The 23060-nt window shown below is 40.6% G+C and overlaps 1 protein-coding gene across 3 annotated transcripts in view; it reads right to left on the bottom strand.

Moving 5' to 3' along the window:
• Positions 1-5736: 5736 nt before the first annotated feature.
• The window catches only part of LOC148039008 (Rab3 GTPase-activating protein non-catalytic subunit), a 37815-nt gene continuing 20491 nt past the window's right edge, over positions 5737-23060 (bottom strand). For 2 of the 3 annotated variants that reach the window (XM_087674876.1, XM_087674875.1), the window contains exons 6-9: positions 6687-6856; positions 6397-6545; positions 6178-6321; positions 5737-6098 (exon numbers count right to left, since the gene is read on the bottom strand). In XM_087674876.1, the coding sequence (XP_087531002.1) occupies positions 5892-6098; positions 6178-6321; positions 6397-6545; positions 6687-6856 (670 nt within the window). In that variant the 3' untranslated portion in view covers positions 5737-5891. The remainder of the gene's footprint in view (positions 6099-6177; positions 6322-6396; positions 6546-6686; positions 6857-23060) is intronic. The other variant, XM_087674874.1, reaches the window with a different exon arrangement.

Genomic DNA, 23060 nt, shown 5'->3' with positions numbered 1-23060 from the left:
TAGGTTCCAAGAAAGATTAGCTTGGACTCATAAACACAATCTTGAGTAGTCATGGGCAAGACTAAAAGTATAAAGTACAATAGCATTTCATTCAAATGATTCTCAAGTACATTCTTTATTAGTTGTCAAATAGTACCACTTTTTCTCACTATGTCTATGGGATACAATGCATTTATAGGCTATTCCACATATCTTGCCTTACTTCTCCATACAAAGAGGCTATCATAGGAGTGTGATTGCATAATCCTCAGTATCCCTCCTCAATCACAACCATAAAATCACTGAGTATACATAGGCTGTCATGAGTAGAACCTTGCTAAATGTAGACATGGAAAAACCAACCATATAAAGCTAGAGGCAAGGCCTGATTAAGTGTGTAGAGGTTGTAGTGCACAAGTTACATGAGGATTACAAGGCTTATGATTGGAGCATTAATGCAAGTACATAGAAGGCTTAAAAAAGTCAGTCTAAATAGTGGGAATAGAAGGATTGATGAGGCTTGTCCTTCTGCTCTTGAGTGTCTTCTTCTTCTTTATGGTCTTCTTCTTCTTTGACAGTTGCAAGGTAGGCCTTCTGTGATCTCCCACTCGCGTGAAATTTTCAATGTGCCCAATTCTTTTACAAAAGTCACAAACAATGTCTTTCTTCCCTTTGTACTTATTGACTTAGAGCAGTTGTTCTTCTTTTGAAGTGCTTGCTTCTTCTTTACCTTTCAGCTTCTTCTCATCTTCAAGGAGTGATGCTTTGACTTCTACAAGCTTTGGATTTAGCATAGTAAGTAGTGTGGTGGAGACATTACCAAATTTTGGAGGAAGATTCTTGAGCAAGACTCCAATGCATATATCTTCTTCCATTTTTAAGTTAATCCTTGCAAGTTTAGTTAGTAGACTTTCCATATAATTAAGGTGAGTTACAATGGATGTATTAGCCTTCATATCCAACTTAAAAAACTCAATCAACAATCCATATTTTGAAGATTTGGATTGGGCACCAAACAGTGTGTCCAACTGTTCCCAAGTGGCATGAGATGTATGACGTGTCTACATGGTGGATATAATTGTCATCAAGTGTAAGCTTGATGATTGCTTGGGCTTTGTCATCACTCTTTTACCATACTGCTGCAATAGCAACATCTCTAGGTTTCTTCCCTTGTCCATTGGTTATTGAAGACTTTTCTTCATGATTAGCTTTATCCTTGTCTACCATGTGTGGAAGCCCATTCCTTTGAAGTGGCATGATGGTGAATCTTTGCCCATATTAGATGGTAGGAGCGGTGAAAAATCAGCACCAAAAATACTAGATCAAACTAGCAAATTAGTTGACAAGGACTATCTCAAGGGACACAAGAGTTATTAGTGTTAAACAACATTGAATGAGTATCAAAAAGATATTATGCTTGAAGCTTGATATTATTATTGCTTGATGTTGTTGTTGATTTCTTCCAGTCTTGCTAATTTGAAGTGTAAATCTTGCTAGAGACTAAGTGATAAGTGTATTCAAGTGGTAGTGACTTGGTTGAGCTAAGGGAAGTAATCGAAAGGTTTAGGTAAGAGTGTGTTTCAGAGCAAAATGGACAAGAAGGTTAAAGAGAAGTTGAAAGGTATGGGAGCTTCCTCTTTGGGAGAAAAGTAGAACTATTGCAATATCTATCAAAGATAGTGATGTGAACAAAAACTTGTGGTATAATCCCAATGTCAAGATGGCTAGCCTACACCAACCATGGAATCAATGATTGTGCACAAAAAGAAACTCTAGTACATGAGGTGAGTGTTTTAGAAGGTTAACAAATCAAGATCACAAATATCAAATTGGTATAATCCCAATGTCAAGTTGGCTAGCCTTCAGTGACCATAGAACCAATGATCAAAGTTAGTGTCATAGTTCTTAGGATACACATGCTTGACTATCCTACCACATGGTGCTTGAAAGACTTGTGTCTAAATTTGCTAAATTAAAAAAATATTTGGGTTTTGAAATGGTATCACTTCCACATTGAGGTAAAAGATAAGCCTTGCACCATGAGTAAGGTCTTGTTAAGGCAAAAGCATAGACTTGTGGTGGCAAAAGTTGAGGATGATGAACATGACTCGTTTATGCAACTAACCCTACTCCAATTCATGTCTTTGAGATTCTTGTTGAAAAGGCTTTGCAAGAATATACTCAACATGCAATTAGGCCAATGCAAATCTAGAAAATGAAAATTATTAGGAGTATGCTTTTGTTGCTTAGCTTTTCATTTGTTAGGTCAATACACATTTCTCATGTATTGGTACTGTGCATGCTACATATAAATTTTAAATAATCAATGCTTTATACTTGTTTTCATTGTGTGAGAATTTTAAAATTTTAGGTTTAACTATTGGTGCATTGAAGAGTGCCTTGAGATTTTTTTTTTTTAATAACAATATTTTGAACAGTGGTTTGTTGATCCTTGCATCCCCAATAATGAAGTAGTCTTTGTGTGGGTTATTTCTTTCTTATATGCAAATTTATTGAGTGCATTCTTGATTCTAAATTCAATGAGCAATCAATGACATGTAAATTGTGTTGGATGCCATAATATTAAAGTGCGTTTGATGGCAATGTATTGGCATGTGTTTCAACTATGCATCTCTAAAGGTTGTTTTTCTTTATATTGTTCTCAGGTCTTAATGTGTACTTTTAAATATCTATTGTTTTTAAGTTGGTCATTTGATTAATTCTCTTCTTGTTTGTGAGTTCTACAATGTCGTCTAGATTTTTCCAATTTACATTTGCATTGCACGATCAATGTGGTCATACTTTTGATTGTCCTCTTTAACGATTTTGATTATTGCATTTGATGCATCTGCCTATGTGTCCTAGCCTTCTTGTAATGTTTGTTGACCTATATTGGAAGCCCTAAGCAATACAAGTTGTTCCCTAGAATAGTTGGGTTGGATCTTTCATTGCAATGAATGTACCGCGATATTGCTACTTCTCTAAGACTACCAACCAGTTGATAGCATCTATGCTTATGAAATTGTATGTTTTATCTTGTTGATATAATACCACAGTGGATTTATGTTACCTCAATCCTCTTTTAATTTGGCCTTCATGGATAATCTACCACCACTTGAAATATACACTTTTATAACTAAAATCAATAACAACATTTAGATGTGTAATTTAGTGTAAATTGGAGCTACATAAGTGAAACTTTTTACTTCCATTTTCCTTATTAGCATTTGTTTTATTATCTATGCTTTGCTTTGTAGTAACATTTCCCATTGCTCTAGCTTTCTACCCTTTGCCCTTTCAACCAAGGTTAAAATTACATTCTCAACCCACTACAATTCTTTTTTTTCATTGCATAGTTATACGAACTAATGCACTCCTATGCTATACCTATAAATGCATTCCAAATGTCTTCATGATTCTCCATGTCCTCTACTAGTTCTTTTATTGCCCCGTTTATCACGTAATTGGACGTCATCTCCTTGAAATGCCTTAGATTAGCTAGTGGCCATTTTTGTTGCCCTTCTATCCTGTTTAAATTTTTTTCAATGTATTATTGACCCATGATCTGAGAGTATGCATTTAGATTCTAATTTTAGTGTCACCACTTGCAGTAGACATTGACCCTCCTACATGTTGCACCATCAACCTAATCTTGTCAAGGGCCTAGATAACTTGATGAGGGTTTCTTGAGTGAATGTATTCCTTGATGTCCATTAATCCTAAGGAATTCTAGGCTTGCTACCATGCTTCTTTCTCTACTCCTTGAGCCCATAAGGCTACAATGGATGCATCACATTCATCTATCACTATATTAAGGTCTCCTTGAGTAACCCCTTCTCTCTTCCTAGACTCATTGAACCCATAAACATTAATTAAGTCCAATGAATCACCTTGCTAGTTAATTGTGACTATTAGAATTCTCCAACTATCACTATTGAATTTTAACCTCATATTATAGTGACCCTTCATTACAATGAGACATTGTGATCCTCCTGTTGCTTCTACGAAGCATGCATATTCTATGTAAGTGAAAGCGCTACCACTTTTCACATGCACTTTCTGCTCCTCAGCCAATGTTGCATCGAAGTTTTGTTATTGCATCAGCCTCCAAAAGAGACCTTTTGTTGCCTCCATTCAAAGCGGTAAATTCAATTTGGCTATGCCCCTCCATCCTTCTCGTTCCACGCAACATCCATTTTATTATCTCCCTTGCCACCATTTTCCATAATGCCATGTTCACTATACCAAGCATCAACCAAAACTCCTATTTTTAGAGTCACTCAACATTTGACTTTGCAACGAACTAGCCCTAATTATGTGGCATACATTTTTGTTCCTTGTTTGTCACCATTTGTACTCTCGCATTCATGCGAGGATATTCAAGGTCCGTGAAGAAATTCAGGGCTTTCCTTTGAGAAATAATTGCAAGCACACCTAGAACTCCTGACAAGAAGCTCTTAGATGTCACTTTACAAATTAAATTCCAAAAAGTCGAGATTCAAACACTCCAAAAAGTCTATCCAACATACAAGATGTATGGGCGCCTGTTCATGCATAACCATGATCATTTTGTGGCTGGTTTTGTATGAGTGAATAAATATTTGTATGTCGTACACACTTTCTTGAGTGTCCAAATCCAAATAATAATAATTTAATATGTAAAATCCTTTTGAAGTAATTCCAAGTGTAAACTTGCAATTAGTTCTCAAAGAACATCCCGATATCTTTCATGCATTATTACAAATTTTACTTCTTTTTCTTGTGTTTTGGCCCTTTCTTTTTTTCCCACCAGCGTAGCAACGCAACCATTCCCTCTTTTGTTATTAGGACTCACTTGCATGTGAGCATATTCTCCTGTTGATTTTTCCTAGTCTGCTCTTGCATCCATCATAATCCAATTGGGGCAGCAAATAATATAGATGCAGACATGAACTTCATGTTCTATAGCAGTCCAAACAAAATGAGTTTTTAGAGGTTTATAAACAAGGAGATCACAAAATGAGCAAGTGAAAAATCTAAGGCCAACGTCCAGAAGCTACGTCTAATTCCAATAAAAGATCATGGAGATCTATGCTAATTGCTGGCATTCAAGTAAACCTTAATCTGTCAACGGATGTTACATGATCCTCTTGCTTTTTTGATCACCTTGTACACGTAGTGTATTATACATCTCTGCAGACATTCTGGCTACAGGAACTAAGCTTTCCTGTCAGTGAGCACATGTACATCAGCCTAATTTTCACTGGTTTGTTGAAGCATGCATCTTCACTTGAGCTATCAAAAACCTTATGCAGCCGTAAAGCAAACACTACCAGATTGCCCTGCATATAGAGCAGGCCTCCAAGAACAGGCTAGCTAACATGATATTTTCAGTTGGTACTGTGAGTTCTCATAGTGACAATTCTAGGTTTGCTTCTGATGTAGTCGACAGCAATCCATCGACTCTCAAGTAAGATATACGCTATGCTGCGTATAGAAAGGCTGAGCTTAGCTACCCTTTACAGATATGACAAACATATCTGCTTAGTCCATGCACCTAATTTTTGAAGTTGGTCGTAGTTTTATAGTTTTATATGCCATGGATGCATGGTGGTACTTGGGTTCCATAGCCAGCACTGACACAAGAGAATCAAACTCTACATTGGCAAAGACCATAGTGTAATACCCCAACCAAAAAGTTTATTCACTTTACAGGTGCTTTTTGAAAGTAAACTTCTGACACTCTATTGCCAAGACAGACATCAACATACCAACTCGCTCTGGTACTAAAATGTATTCATTTTGAGGTTAAAATAAGGATACTTAAAACAGATTATTAAGAATGAACAACTCACAACAACCTTTGAATAGCACCAATGCGGAGCTGATTATCTTTCCTCCAATATACAACAATTTTGATCAAAAGCATGCAATCACGATACATCATCATGGGAAGAAATGAGTGGACTGATGGCAGACAGATGTCCAGAATCACCATCAAAAATGTATGCTAGTGCAGGAGCATATTCACTTCCAGCATCATCATCTGAACCTCGCAACTGAGAAGCAGGCTGAATAACACAGCAGCCACTTCCACATTTGATTGTGCAAACCCGTGGACCATCCCGCAGTTTCCATACCTGCAACAAGAAGTTTGGTTCACACATGCACCACCTTTTATTGATAGTTTCCTCAAGAATATAACAATGAAAATGGTACCTCCACAACACCTCTTCGTGGGGCATGTATTCCAAGACATAAAAAGAGATCTTGCTTCCTGACTGAATATGAAGACCTATGGGAATTGGATGCCATGTCACCAGCTGGTACTTCTAGAAAGAAACACTGAGCATCCCGGTAGCCCTACACAAGATACACAAAGCTAATCAGTTGCCGTGACAGTAATCCTGGATTGAAGAGTAATAGCAACTGCCATACCTTCCACAATCTTATTGCAACCAAAGCTTGGGTGTCAATTAGAAGTATGCGACCTAGAGAATCTGTTATTGCTGCCATGGCCCCACTTGGAGATAGAGTGATTTTCTCCCCTTGCCTTGGCCGATCTTTCAATGCAGTTATAAGTGATGCTGGTTACAGCACAAATAACCACAGCCAATGTTCATATGGCAGAGAAGTATAACATCCCAGTGAAATTAAGTACGCAAGTAGACCATGCAAAGAAACAAGCTTGGGAAAACGTAGCTGGATGCTTTTTCATTATTACATACATCTACCAAAGTCCTGAGGTTTGACTTCAGGTGGTCGAGAGTCAGAAGCTGACGGCTGATCATTACTGCGCCATAGAATTTTTGCCAATGCTGTGACAGTTGACACTGTTGCCGGCATTATTTTCTTTATGATTAGATTTGTGATTGAACTACTTCTGTCTTCTGACAACCTGGAAACAAATACTCTTTCAGATCATATAGCCGGGCACAGGCAGGCGCACAAGCAATCCACAAATGCAGGTAACCCACACACATCCATGCACACAATTACAGTGAAGAAGACTGTAGATTCAAACATTTATCATGTAATCAAAAGGCATAGCGGACACAAAAATATATCTATGTGATCACATGTAAATAAAGATCCCATTCTCAAATAAAATACACCTGTGTAATCTTATGTAAATAACAGATTCCAATCAAAGGTAGATATTGTGAAGAATTTCTGTTGTGTCATGTAATATCAATTGTAAAGAATGACAGGCTCTCTGATTGGACCTGTGTTGCCACTAAAAGATTGAGGATCCTTCATGGTTGCCTTTGCTTAAAGGTTTCCAAGTGTAAACCAAGGATTTTGGGAATACTCAGGGAAACATATAACCTGGTTGTTGCTAAGGTGTCACATTCAAGGTTTTTAAGGTGATAGTGTCAAACTTCTGGGAAAAAAATTAAATTCTCACAAACCAGTTATTTAATTATTGGCTAGTGGAATCATTATTCTAGTCATTGGAATAATTATTACATTAATTTTCAAAATCAATATTCTGAAAATTAATTTAATAAGTTAGATAATGCTAGAAAATGGGATTAGAAGACTGCCACTTGGCAAAACTTGCCAATGCAAGTGGAAAAAAAGTTTTTAGAGCTCGTAGAAGTCTATTCCAACCATTGTGAGAGAGAACGCTATTAGAGAGCAAGGAGATGTTGCTATTGTGATTTGTAGCCACCAAGGACCCATCCTATAGCAGGCAACAACAGTTTGGAGCCCTCCAAGTGCAAGTGACCGCTACCCAAGGCCCTTTTGGTGCAAAGTAAGGCAACAATAGCATTTTAGCCTTTCTCGCAATGAAACTCTAAAATTTCTCTCTCTACAACATTTTCTCAATCTACAACCATCTCTCAAGTTATCTTAGCAAAATCCAAGCATTTGAGTCATCAACGGTGGAGATATTGAAAAATCTCTATTATAAAGTGGAAATTAGGATTTGACAACTACCTCGAGATATGTGCTCAGAATTAAGGGCCTAGAACTTGAATTTCAACAATTGAAATTAAAGAAATTTAGTGCGATTCAAAAGGCCAGCTAGCCAATATTAGATTTGGGGTTGAATTTATCTTTCAAGGAGCAGGGTGAAGGTCAATACCCAAGCAAACCAAAGGGCAAATTGAATTGAAGGCTTGTTGGTCATTAATGATAGCAATTAGCACTTAGACTAGCAGAGGATATCAATGAATCTCAATTGTAAGTGTATATTTTAGTTTATGTGAATGTTATGCTTGCTGTAATTAGTGTTAAATCATGTTATTTACAACCTTGTCCAAGAAGGAAGGCTAGTTTCACCCTCCAATGTTGTCCACATCATCAACCCACACAATCAACTGCTCTCTTGCGCTTTGGGATCCATCACAAGTTCGACACACTCCAACACCATTCACCTCTGCCCTAGTCCTAGAGATAAAAGGTTTGAGGCTCCCCTCAATGTATCATTCATATTCTCATTCACTCGTCCTCATTGAATATTCTACATATCATGTTCATTGTGCTATCATTACATTTTATGTTTCTTTGTGTTTGCCCTACCATTTCTTTACATTGTATTAGAGTTGATGCTCTTATAACGAGTATCTTGTAGCTATCTTTAAAGTTAGTATTCCAAAGCATGCAAAAATGCATTCCAAAATGTCTCACACATCTTCACCGAAATAGTCTCCCTTAGAGACTGCTCCATCAGCTCTAAGGGATTGGTACCCTCCATCTCCCCTCAAGACAAAAGAGGTAGACATCCCTTAGATGGAAGGTCTTTAACCAAGGTTTATGCATTTTGTCACAAAAGATGAATATGTGGTAGTCTGAGAGGGTTAATTCCTTATGCTCACAATCCATTCCTCCATCACCTTTGGCATATGATTCTAGTGATTGAGTTTATAGCGAGGTGCACATCAATCAAACTTATATGCTAGTGCTGATCCAGAATTCCTAACTCAAAGAGGATGTTGAGTTGGAAACTATGCACTATCCAATGTCATTCTCTCCATCAAATCTAGTGCAAAGGTATGTATGATTCAAATTTTGCTAGTCCTCCTTTCATTTCTCCTTCTGAAGTGCAAGGCATGAGGGTAAGTAATCATGGAGACTCAAATCCTTACCAATACATGAATGTAAGAAGAGGTGATTATGGAAGTAAAAGTTCAAGTAATACCTTTACGTTACATGCTCATTCCAATGATTTTTCTTCCGGTGTTGCTTCGTCATTCAATCAAAACCAACTTCCACAAATTCAATTCTCACCCATTCCACCCATTAAATAGATCACAGCTTCCGTTGCATACATACACTAACCTATTGCACAATTCACCACAAGAGGAGTACCAATCTATTAGGCATGTCATCTCATAAATTTAAATCTTATCCCTTACTATGTGGGAGCCCCACTCCTACTCGGTTACACCAAGCACCAATGGAACCTACATGAAAGGGTATCAAAGTCACATGTACAAAGTCCCTCCAATCACTCAAGTAGCTACACAACCTGCTAGTATGTTAATGTCAATAGGATCAAACTTCATAACTTTGTCCTATCTAATGCAACAAGTTTTGGACTCTGCGGATCTTATTCAAGCGTTTGAACCCCAACTTAACCTGAATTGCTCCTCATACAAGGTAGTCTTTCCTTGGAAGAGAGAAAATACCACAACTATTGTTGAGCTCATGCAAGGTCTCATGCCAAAGTTTCACTCATAACTACAACATTTTGACATTGCATCTGAGTGTTGGACACATTTAGTTGCCCACTATGCAGCTGATGGTTGTAGCTAGTGTATCAACCTTGACCGAGTGTTACATCCTAGGACATCCATCATACCTAGTGTATCAACCTTGACTAAGTGTTACATCCTAGGACATCCAGATGGGCACCACCTACTAGCCTACCTTATTTTGTTAGTTTAACATCTCCTATTTGTGAGCCCTAGTCAGAGTCTGACAAGGACATTTGGAGCTCTGATTATCCTTTCTTCCAGTTTAGTGTGCTTTGTTAGTGCCTGCCAGTCAGCCATTTTGCCCAGCATGCTATGATTTTTCCCAGGATGGCCACAACAGCATTTGTGCATTATTTTATTGCTGCTGACTGCATTAAATGCAGTCGGCCAGATTTTTGGGCTATTTTGGCAGCTGGTTATATGTAGCTGGTCACTTTGTTGGGGCAGTCATTCACTTTGTTGCCTCATCGGTGCTCTGTCAAGTGGTTGTAGTCTTCTCCTTCGTCATGGACAGCAAGCTGCATACTCTCACTCTCTATCACCACCATCCACAATGCTGTCATCATTATTCAGCTTGATCCAGTGCCCTCACTGATGCCTTGGGCTGTGTGTAGGGACTAATCAATCCTCATTGTATTCAGCCTTCTTTGTTCACTGTAAATCATTCTTCTCTTTCTGCCTTCTCTTCTCCTCTCCTTTTCCCTCCGTGTTTGTGATTCTCTTCTCTTGCACACTCTCACATGCTATCATCACCAAAGTGAGGATATAGAGGTCCCCCCTCAAGAGAAACACCCCAGGCTGAAAACCCAAATTTCAACACTCTGTCTCTTGCTAAAAACACAGATTTTTTGCGAGTGACTAATCCATGTGACTCGAGGGGGACATTTACAATCTTTCCTTTGTGGAGGTGTAGCTACTTTCCACCATTCAAAGCCATCTATAGCAAAACATAGATTTTTGTGGGTGTTTGCAGACACCACCAACATTGGTCGCAACCTTGAGTCATAAAGAAACCTAGTGCGAATACACTAGGGACCCTTGACGTTTAGGACAACCAAATCCTATTTATAGGACTTGAGCCCATTTGTGCACATCATTTTTGTTATTTCCACTCTTGGACTTTAGACCCAATGGTCATCGCATTTGTAAACCAAGACGGTGTGGGTTGGTGATATGGGACACTGGCTCCAAGGATGCGATTGTGGCCCATTATGCTACTTGTCCCAAGCTTGGGGGTGAGTCCTTTTTGGATCTATGGCTGCAAGGTCAATCTAAATGCCCATCTTCTTTACGGATGGATACGGCTTGTTAAGCTAAAACACACTTACATCTGATTAGAAATTTTAAACAACCCCAAAATACCCTTAATTAATAAAAAATGCAAATTTGGTGCACCGTTCGAGAGAGTTTCAATGGTCCCCCAAAACCCTAATTTTTTGGAGCACCCTTCAACATCTATAAATAGATAGGCTTCCCACCATTCAGCCTCATCCTTTTGTGCAGGTTTCTCACTCTACCATGCAGATTTCAACCATCAACCACCTACCATCTGTTGTCCAACCATCACCAACTGCAGCTCATCACTATCCAACCCTAGGCGGGCTGTTTTCAATCATCACCTTGTTGTTTGGAGGCCTCTATCTATTGCATCTGTGAGAGTGTGCAATGGAAGAAGGAACACAAACACGGAGAGAGAAAGAGAGAGAGAAAGCAAAAAATGAAGGAAGAAATATTGCACTAACTGAAGATGAATGCTGAATACAATGATGTGGAATGATAAGAAAAAGAACAGCCAACCTGCAAAGAAGAGCAGTGTGAAGATAGAAGAGGTAAATGTAGTCACTCATGAGAATGGCAGTGACGGTGATGTACTTCTTCTCTGAGTGAAGCAATACGGAAGCGAATGACCGTGACAAAGAGTGACAGAGAGAGAAGAGAGAGAGAGAGAGAGAGAGAAAGAGACAGTGAAACGCAGAAAATCTGCAGTGAAGAATGTTGTATAAGGATGCAGAATTATATACCGGTGCAGAGAGAATATTTGCGTATGTCTCCGCCTTGAGGACATCGATCTCCCTCAACCTCGAGTGTTGTCTCCGTCACCAACAAGCTGAAAAGAATGCCTGAAATATACTCGAAATAACCAGATCAGCTCCATTTAATTAAATGCAACTGATTGCAGTCGGACAGTCCTACTACAGCCACGTGGCAATGTCACAAGATTGTGACAACTATTACCTTTTTGTTGATTTCTTTATTACATATTTTATTTGGTTTTTCTTTTTGGAAGGATCCCTCTTGAAATCTAAACGCCTGAGTTGCATGGCTAGTATGTGAAATAGACAGGAATGTCTACTGAGTCAAGACTGGACAGTTAAGGTCCAGTATAAGTCTGGAAGAGACTGATGGCATTGTAGATTGACAAGCCTGGAAGAGACTTGTGAAAGTGTATATGGACAAGTGTGTTGAAAAACTAGCCTGGAAGAGACTAGTTCAAAGTGAAGATGGACAAATCTTCAAGAGATTAGTCCATGTGGGGTCATCAGTGGAAATTCACTTTCAGTTGAGCTACATTACAAATTTGGATGTAGCCATAGTCTGCAAAGATGGTCAAAAGGCTAGTGGGGATGCAATGGAAGCAACTCCTAAAATTTAGGGAGTTACTATTTTCGGACCCCAGAATCTGTTCGCGTCATTATCTTCATTTTTGCACGAGGATTAATCATCTGGTCTGTGCCGAGGTCAAATTTCGAACCGAGGATGGAGAATTTTAAACTGGAAGGTTAGAACGGGAAATATCTTCTAGTGCTGCCACTTGGCACAAGTGTGTGCACTTACCTCTTTAAAGAGGGCTGGCGTGCAGTTTTTGGGCTGAAGGGGCTCATTTTGTGAAGGGGGAGAAGGATTGCTGCAGATGGAGAGCTCTTGAGAGCTGGTCTACCCTGTCTATGATGCACAAAAGGCTGAGCTTGCTTCCTACTCTCTCTCTCCCTGACAGTATGGTTATGCTGCAGAATCAAGGGCCTTTCTTCTGATTCAGGTACAGCTGTGTGGAATATGCTGTTTTTGCATGAGGCAAGAGTCTCTTTTCTTCAGGAACAGGAGCAGTTGTTTGCAGTTCCCAGCAGGGACAGGTGAGGGTGTTAACCTCACCAAGCAAGTGTCTGAAACAGCACTAAATCAGTACTGATTCTGGACTGTTCAGAGGTTATTTCAGAGCCCAATTGATGTCAAAATCAAGGGGCACTTGGCACAGATGATGCTGAATAGTGAAGGGAGCAGTATGAGTTGAAAACAGGTTTCAGAACAGGTCTGAACCAGTAATTGCAGTGGGCTGAATAGTGCAAGGAGCAGTATGAGTTGAAAACAGGTTTCAGAACAGGTCTGAACCAGTAATTACAGCAGACTGAAATGGTCAGTTCTGCACTCCAACCAGAAGTTTCAGACTTGGGCGGGGGATCGGCTTGTTTTGGGTCAGTAATTGTACTGTTATGCTGCCAAATTTCACAGCTGCCAAGTGGCACTGCTGATGTGGCAGGAGATGACTCTCAACACCCCCTCTCAGATCCTGGACAAGGCAGTAGATTGAGAGATCAGAAATGTCGATGAAGTAAAGCCTAGGGAAGTGCCTTCATAAACAAATCTGCAAGATTGTCTTCAATCTTACAGTACTCCATATCAATGATCGCATCCAAAAGCTTCTCCTTGATGAAGTGATATTGGATCTCTATGTGCTTCGTTCGAGCATAGAATACGGGATTCCGTGCCAAGGCAATACAACTCTCATTGTCACACCGCTCGGATTGCTATTGTAGTAGCACGAAATCATGTGTTTCATGCTCGCACGAAACACATAGAGGTGCATTACCATTATGTAAGAGAGAGATGCTATGCATGAGAGATTAGCTTGATATATGTAGCCACACAGAAAAATGTTGCAAACATTTTCACCAAGTCACTACCACGCAAGAAGCTTGAGGCTTTTCGAAAGTCCCTAAACTTGTTACCCTTTGGTGATTGATCATCCTTGTACTTCATCACATTGGCATTGCAGGGGGGTGTTAGAATTTGCCGATTCTATGGGCAGCGCCCAATGTAATTTGTGTTGTGTGGACACTTATTAAAGTGTCAATGTAAGGTGTGTATACCTAGTGTCTTAGAAACTTAAAGTAGTGACACTAGGCTCTAGAGTAAAATAAACCTAACTCTAGTTAGTTGGTGGAAGGCTGGTTAGGTCAACCCTTGACCTAAACATAAGTTGTACTTTCACTCTCTCTTTCATTCTTGCAAGTACACTCTTTCTTTTTGCTTTAGCTCACTCTCTTGCAGTCATTGTCTCTCCTCTCTTTTACCATAGCTGGCTGCCATTTTCCAACAAGAGGTGCCTGAGGAGTGGGAACCGTAGGATGGACCACGGAGGTCATGGAGGCACCAGGCACATTCTATGGAGCTTGTTTGCTCGAACTACTGTTTGATGTCTCGTGTTATGCAGGATAGAGAGTCTATATCAGTGAAGGAGGCTTTACAGTCTGATCATTGGCGGAAGGCGATGGAAGCCGAGTTGGAGGCTATTGAGCGGAATGGCACTTGGTTCCTTGTGCCTTGTCCCTCTCATAAGAAGGTGATTAGTGTCAAATGGGTCTTTTAAGACCAATTACCATAGTGATGGCTCGTTGGACAAGTACAAGGCTCGCCTTGTAGCTAAAGGTTTTGCACAACGCCTAGGTATTGACTTCCTTGATACTTTTGCCCCTACATTTCGCATGGCGACTATTTGTGTTGTTCTCGCCTTGGTTGGTCATAGGAGATGGCTTGTTTTTCAGTTGGATGTGAAGTCGATCTTCTTGAATGGTGATTTGAAGGAGGAGATCTATGTAGAGCAACCTCTTGGCTTTGGTTCCTCAGATGGGAAGGTTTACAGGTTAAAGAAGGCCTTGTATGGCCTGAAGCAGGCTCCACATGCTTGAAACGAGAAGATTGATTCGTTTCTCCAGGCCAAGTTGGGATATTGGCGCTCTAGGGCAGATCCGTAGCTTTATGTGCACACTTCCAAGGGAGATCGTGTGTTGTTTGTTTTGTATGTTGATGACTTGATTGTTGTAGGTGACCCTAGAAGGTCGACAAGATGAAGGCAGTCCTACATCAGAAGTTTGAGATGACGGATTTAGGACTTCTCCATTTCTTTTTGGGCCATGAGATTTATCAGTCTCAAAGGGGGATTTTCATCTCTCAGCAGAGATGTGTACAAGAGCTATTGGTGTCTTTTGAGATGGAGGATTGTCAGTCCATTTCTACTCCTATGGATCCAAACTAGAAGGTTACTTCACACGCAGATTTTCCTTTGGCAGATGCTACTTGCTATTGTCAGTTGATTGGATCATTGATTTGGCTCCTCAACATACGGGTTGATCTATGTTTTGCTGTAGGTCTCTTGGCTGGGTTCATGAGTACACCTCATTGTTGAGATTTCTGCAATCACATCTACTTAGCCTCTTTGTATGGAGTAGTGTGGGCTCAGGACTAGAATCTCATAAGCACAGTAGGAGAAGTGCTACCATCCAGTTCCTATAAAGCATTGTACTTACTCTCTTTTCTAATGCAATGTCATAGTACTTTTGTCCTTCAATAAAGTCTCTGTGTCATTGTCAGTCTATACACAAGATTGTGTTTATGAGTCCAAGCTTCCATCTTGGAACCTAATTCACTTGTGTAACAGTCAATCATGTCAGTGTCTTCATGAACTCACTTTTTCTCTTCCAACCTCCATAGCTTTCGCCTCAAGCCATGTTCTAGATCCATGTTTTTACACTCACTAGGTACTTTGACAAGTTGCTTAGAGGATACTTCGATTTTTGAGAGGGACCTCCGATCTCGAGATTTTCTATCCAGCAGGTACAGATGCTTCTGATCTTGTTCTTGCAGGTTGGAGTGATTTAGATTGGGTTGGCGATATGGATCAGAGGCAGTTTACTACAGGTTATTGTTTTACTTTGGGTGCTAGTGCTATCTCTTGGAGTTGCAAAAAGCAGCCCACGGTAGCCCTATCTTTGACTGAGGCAGAGTATCGGCTTGCGTCTTCTACCATATGTGAGATTGTGTGGCTTCGGCGGTTGTTGGAGAAGCTTGGCTACCCCCAGACTCGTCCTACTATTGTCCACTAGTAGACTGCCTAGTATCTACATCACCAACCCAATCTGAATCACTATAAGCTTGTAAGTACAAGTCTCCTCCTAGGAAATAATAATGCATGTGACTGAGTACCTTATAAATATTTGAAGATCCGCTTAACAGCTTGCTAATGTATGGTCCGTGGACTATGCATATATCTGCTCACCTGAGATACTGCATATTGAATGTCAGGGCGTGTGTTGCAAAGATAAATAAGATAGCCAACAGCCTGGCTGTAAATTGCAACATCAAACATCTCTTCACCATCATGCATAGACAACTTTAAGCCATAGATTTGCAATCTTGCATACTAAACCTATGTAACAATTTATCCACATATTGTGACTGTGACATGATGATACCATGCTGATTTTGGGTGAATTGAATCCCCAAATAATAGTGTAGGCAGCCCATATCTAACGTAGCAAATGCATGTTTTAATTCAGCCTTAAAATCTGTAATTTTTTCGTCTGTAGGTCCAGTGAGCAACATGTCATCTATATAAAGAATGATAATCAGCAAGTCCCCCCCTCATTCTTAATGTATAGAGTGGGAGCAGTTGGACTATTTTTGAACCCTTTGCTAGCCAAATAAGCATCAATTTTGGAGTACCATGCACGAGGAGCCTGCTTGAGGCCATAAGGAGCTTTATTCAGCTTACATACCATGTGCTCTTTCCCTTTAACCACAAACCTATGCATCTTGCCCAAAATACATCCCTCACATGCATGAGGAGGTGGAGTCTCCACTGGAGGCAATACATCTACCATATGACACCTCTGAAGGGTCATCAAACTCCCAAAGCTTATGTGTCCATAGCACGCATGCCATAGCTCCGCATTTTGCATAGCGGGCGAAAGAGTACTGACTGCTAAAGCATCATGAGACTGTCTGTCATATGTATCCAACAAAAATAGACCCTTATGCAGGGTGCCGGACAACCTAAGTGCATAATCCATCTCTCTATCTCTAACAATGCATTTGTCATCCTCAAAGATGACCTGAAAGCCATGCTTATTAAAAGCAGAGATAGACAACAAATTCTTTGTAATGCCAGGTACAAACAAGAAATCTAGAAGCACCAGAGTTATTTTTCTTCTCTTCGGCCAATCTCTTTCTGCATTCATCGATATAGGGACCGGGCTTCTTGCAATAATGGCATTTCCCCTTCTTTTAGTCTTTTCCGTGTCTTGGACAACCTTATTTAATGGCTGTCCAACATCACCCTTTTGCTGATTTTTTACATTTTGCTTGACTTTTCCTTTGGCTTTGAACTTGGAAAGCATAGCCACATCACTTGAACGCAATGCCACATTCTTCCAAGTCTATTCCTCTTGCAGCATGAAGCCTTCCAACTCCACAAATGTAAAGGGTTGCTGCGTCCCCTCCCCCCCCCAAAGACAACATCAAAGAGATCTGGAAACCAAGATATGACTCTGAAAGAGAGTTCAGTGTGATGTTTACCAATTCAGCATCCTGAATGACCTCATCAACATTGAGTAGCTGCTCACGCAAATCTTGTATGTGAGTAAGGTGCTCTGTCATACTAGCACCTCCCATGCTGATTTTGAGGTCTTATAAGACCGAATGTGCGGAATAATTGTCCTTTTCACTGACAAGGCAATCAAAGAAAGTGCCTGTGCATCTTTTGAGTCCCATTTCCTTTGATCCTCGGTAGGAGGGAGAGGAGGGGCAGCAGTAGTAGCAGCACCAATACCACCAACATGTCACTGCAAATCACCTATAACATAGTCCCACAAGTCCTTCGCCACAAGAAGGTTACGGACCACTAAACTCCACAGTGAGTAGTTTGAACCATCAAGTTTGTCCTCCTGAGTGAGGACACCAAGGATACTGCTCTGATCATTATTCCCTTGACGTGCCATGCTGTCAATGATAGACAAAAATCTGCATCCAAATACTTCAATATTAAAGTATAAAGTATACTCCTCAGGGTGCCAAAATCCCCCACGGGATTAAGAAACAAGTACCAAACTATCACTCAAATGCCAAAGTGTGCACAATGCCACCCAAATCAGCACTCATCCAGTAAATTACAGCACTATATTGCTGCACCACACCTACCTCAAAATGTGTGCCCACAAAAGTACAAAATACAACAACTTAATACTGATTCTTACCAAAATTTACTAAATTTTCTCAAAATTCTCTGCCCAATTTGAATGTAACAGCAATTAAATGCTATTGTACTACTTGTTGCTTGCCTTGGAGTGCATGTCAAGCAAAAGCCCCAAATTTCTTTCTAAAATTTCAAAGAAATTGAAAAAATTTGTACCTTACAACTGGAGTTTTTGCAGAAATGTCGCCTCCGGTTAACAATGAACAGCAACTGAAATCTGCCTCCTGATGCGTGCCAGATCCAAAAAACTGAAAGGCCCCAAATTTTCTTGAGCCAATGTGGAAGAAATTGCTCAATGTCTATGAGTTCGGTAACAATTTGCACAAAGGGCCTGCAATCAAGAAAAAGCCCCAAATTTTTTGTGGGAATATCCAAGAAATTGAGAAGTTTCTTTGAATTGGTTATCAATTCGAACTCCGGGAGCAAAAATTAGCAAAAGCCCCAAATTTTTGGGTAGCACGAGCTGAGATTCAAGAAGAGGATGCTGAAATAGACTAGAAATTCCAAAAATTTCAAGAAAAGCCCAAATCTGAAAATCAGGGTTTCTGCACTTTTTTGAGTTTGTAGAAATTGGCAGGCAGGACTAAGAAAATAGCGGGTAGATCTGAAAACAGCAGCAGCTCTTCCAAACAGCAGCTTCTCAAGCTGCATGCAGGACTGCATGTGGGACTGCACGTTGGACTCTGTGCAGGGATCAGCACAGGCTGAAAACAGCAGATCTGAAGCAGATGACTAAGCTGGACAGATCTGGAGCAAATGGACAGATTTGGAGCTGATGGCTGAACTGGACAGATCTGGAGTAGACAAGAGACGGCTCAGCTACAACTCCTCCACTTCAGCTGCACCTCACAGCAGCTGAAAACTCTTCCTCGAACTAAGAACCAAGCTGGCAGCAGTAGGACCTTGGGTGGGATGGCACCAGCTGACGATGGCTGAACGGAATCCGCACGTACGAGCTGCTCTGATACCAAATGTTGGAAAATGGCAGCTAGCTATGGTGAGAGAGAGGAGAGACAATGACAGCAAGAGAGTGAGCTAAAGCAAAAAGAGAAGAGTGTACTTGCAAGAATGAAAGATAGAGTGAAAGTACAACTTATGTTTAGGTCAAGGGTTGACCTAACCAGCCTTCCACCAACTAACTAGAGTTAGGTTTATTTTACTCTAGAGCCTAGTGTCACTACTTTAAGTTTCTAAGACACTAGGTGTACACACCTTACATTGACACTTTAATAAGTATCCACACCACACAAATTACATCGGGTGCTGCCCATAGAATCGGCAAATTCTAACATCCCCTCAATCCTTGAATCACAGAGTGTGTCACGGGCCCAACGAGGAGGCCGAAGCTCTCCTCGGCGCTCCCCATCTATTGAAGACTCAAGTACATCCACCAGCGGGATCTCCACTGGGGTAGCCGGTGGAAGAGAAGACTCAGAATCTGAATAAGAAACTCCATTGAGAAGCTTTGGCTCCAAAGGAGCTCTCACTGCATCCTTGGATTTAGAGTTGGATCAGATGGATGTAAAGATTGCTTTTCTTCATGGTGACTTAGATGAAGAGCTGTACATGAAGCAGCCTGAGGGATTTATTATTCCAGGAAAAGAGCATTTGGTTTGTAAGCTGAAACGCAGCTTATATGGGCTGAAACAACCCCCTAGACAATAGTACAAAAAATTTGATACCTTTACGCTCAGTCATGGATTTAAACGCAATCATGCACATCACTACCTATAAACTAAAAAAGTTGATGATGGAAGCTTTATTGTTCTGGTTTTATATGTGGATGACATGCTGATTGCAGGAGGACAGCATAAGAGTACTTTGAATGCTCTTAAAAGGCAGCTGAGTTCAGCCTTCTCTATGAAAGATTTGGGGGCAGCTGAACAGGTAGTGTTTGTTGTTTCTCTCACAAGACAAGTACATCAACAAAGTACTTGACAGGTTTAGTATGGCTGATGCTAAGCCTCTTGGTGTGCCTTTACCACCACATACAAAGCCTAGCAAAGCTGATTTCCCTAAGGATGATGCAGCTGCTAGTGCCATGAAGGGTATACCTTATGTATCAGCTTGTGGATCTTTGATGTATGCCATGGTTGCAACTCGCCCTAACATCACTCATGCAGTGGGAGTTGTTAGTAGATTCATATCTAACCCTGGCAAGCCACATTAGGAAGCAATGAAATGTATCTTCAGATACTTGAAAGGTACACAAGAAAGGTGTATATGCTATGGAAAGGATACACTAGAGTTGCAAGGATTTTGTGATTCAGACATGGCAGGAGATCTTGACACTAGGAAATCTACCAGTGGGTATGCTTTTACCTTGGCTGGTGGGGCTATCTCTTGGTGTTCAAGATTGCAGAAAATTGTGGCAAAGTACTACAGAAGCTGAATATATTTCAGCCACAAAAGCTTCTAAGGAAGCTATTTGGCTTGGCCGTCTGGTCAAGGATTTTGGTCTTTCTTCACATACTCCAGTGCTTGGTTATGATAGCCAGAGTGCAGTATGTCTAGCTAAGAATGCCATGTTCCATGCATGTACCAAACACATAGATGTTCGGTACCACTTTATTCTACAGATCTTGGATGATGATCTTGTCACACTGACTAAGGTCGAAACCAAAGATAACCCTGCAGATATTCTCACTGTCTTGCAAAGGCTCAATATGAGCATTGCATTCGTTTAATGGGAGTTGGTTAGCTTAAAGGTACCACTTCAAGCCTTTAAGTGGGAGGTTGTTGGGTGTAAAGTCCCTTCGTCTCAGTGTAAATAGTCTTACAGGTGTGAACACACCCTCATTGTACCCTAACATATAAATACATTCTTTTATTCTTTGTGTACCATCACGAACTGGTACATCTATCTCTGTGTTCACTCCCTCCGCAGCTCACGCCTTGATCTCGCACTCCATTGCGCCCCTTTATTATGGCTTTCACTTTTGGTGAGAGAGCTTGGTATTACAGAGGTTCCTATCCTCCATTGTGACCATCAAAGTGCTATCATGCTAACACAGAATCCTATCTTTCACGCAAAGACAAAGCACATACAAGTGAAGTATCATTTTATCAGGGATATACTTGATAGCAAAAGCATTGAGCTTGTCAAGGTACATAGAGATGATAACCCTACAGACCTCACGAAGGGTCTTCCAACAAAGTAGTTTGCTCATTGTTGCCAAATGATGGGGATTGGATAGTATATGTGTATTTCAGCTTTGTACATACATAGACTTAGCTTACTCTTTTCTCTACCTTTAGCCACGTTGCCTTTAGGTGAAAGGTTGTTAGGAATAAAGGCTCAACATGCCTTTTACAATGTTCGGGTGTGAACGCACCCTTGTACTTGTACTTTATATATATTATGAAAACCTAAAGTGGTACATCTCGTCATTGTACCAAACACCTTGTGTGTCGTGCTCTCACTCCTGCTCACTCTTCCTGCTTTGAACTCTGCACTCAATCTTACCTATACTTTTTCTCGATCCTTACACATCTGCCATCAAGGAGCTCACAACCATGAGATGACAAACTAACATGACTAAATAGGGCAGGCTTATACCTCCTCTCACATCTTGGGAGTGTCTAAAGACCCAACAATCCCATATGATGAAGCATAAAAGCCTTGGGCAAAGACTTCGTCAAGAGATCCGTCGCATTGTCCTTCATGGGACAATAGGCCACCACTAGCTCGGAATCCACGATCCGCTCATGAACATAGTGATACTGAACCTCAATGTGTTTCGTGTGAGCATGAAACACTATATCTTTGCCAGAGCAAGGGCACTCTGGTTATCCACATGCAACTTCATAGGTCCTGTCTTTGGAAAGCCAATCTCTGCCAACATACGACAGAGCCAAATTGCCTCCATAGCCGTTGAACATAGGGCATGGTACTCAGGCTCTATAGAAGAAAAGGCTACAATAGGCTACTTCTTGTTGCTCCAAGAGATAGCACTCGATCCAAGGGAGAAGGCATAACCAATAGTGGACCATCTCGAATACACATCACTTGCCCAATCAAAGTCACTCCGTCCAGAAAGAGTAACCCTCTCTCCATATGCGATCCCCTGGGATCGAATCCCCTATAAATACCAAAGAACATGCCAAGCTGCCCTCCAATAATCTTGTGTAGGAGTCTTCATAAAAGAAGACAACAGTGTAACCAGCCTTCCGTGGATGGGTGGTAAATCCTTGATTACAACTTAATTACGATAGCAAACAAATAATGCAAATCTGAAAATACAAATTTACCTACTGATCTTGGACAATGCACACCCAATTGGCCCTAAAATTGGTGCCCCTTTCAGTATTTCTTTAGCTTTATTGAAGAAAAAATTGATTTACAATGGGATTCTCCCGATCCCCTTCCCAATCCAAACTCCCCTTGCTGTCCAAATTGACCAGCAAGTCTTCAATCTATTTTGCCCCTTAATTCGGGCACTTAATTGGCCTTGACCCACTTCATAGACAATGGAAATGACCCAATTTCAATGGCTAGGTGGTCCTCTACTTGAATTTAGCTGAAATGCACCTCTAGCCCTGAAAAATCGAAGTCTTGGAGCTTCCAATTTTTGGCACGCTTCCCAAGGCTGCTGCTAAACCCTAATTTCTACTGCAAATTAGGGTTTATAGCAGAGAAATCTGAAATTTCTCAGCCTCTAGTGATCTCAATGCTGCAATCTTTGAAGCAAGGATGTAGAAATACTGGAAGATGAGAGAGAATGCTGAGGAGAGAGAAAATTCAGACTTTCTTCGCGAAGAACTAAAGAAAATCTGTCATTTACTGCTACTGCCCTGTCTTAACAGCTTGTAGATGCAAAGAACTGAAGAAAATCAATCACTTACTGCTGCTACCCTGTCTCAACAGCCTATAGATGTTGTCACCTACTGTTGATTGGTCTTCTCCTGCCCCTAGCTGCCGCAGAAGGTCCTCCAATGGCTGCAAATCAAACCAGCAGCATCTCCTTCCTCTCTCACTTACAGGCTGAATACACTAAAAATACCTCTCTCTAGCCTCTAAAGACGTTTTTCAATCTTGCATGGCCATTTTTTACAAGTGTCAACCTTCCCAAATGGTTTTTCCAGCATTA

This window comes from Lygodium microphyllum, chromosome 3 (assembly GCF_053477565.2).
Source record: "Lygodium microphyllum isolate KBCC chromosome 3, Lygodium_microphyllum_v1.1.10, whole genome shotgun sequence".
NCBI classification, from domain to species: Eukaryota; Viridiplantae; Streptophyta; class Polypodiopsida; order Schizaeales; family Lygodiaceae; genus Lygodium; species Lygodium microphyllum.
The sequence above is the reverse complement of the archived record's forward strand: the minus strand, read 5'-3'. Positions and strand labels throughout refer to the sequence as shown.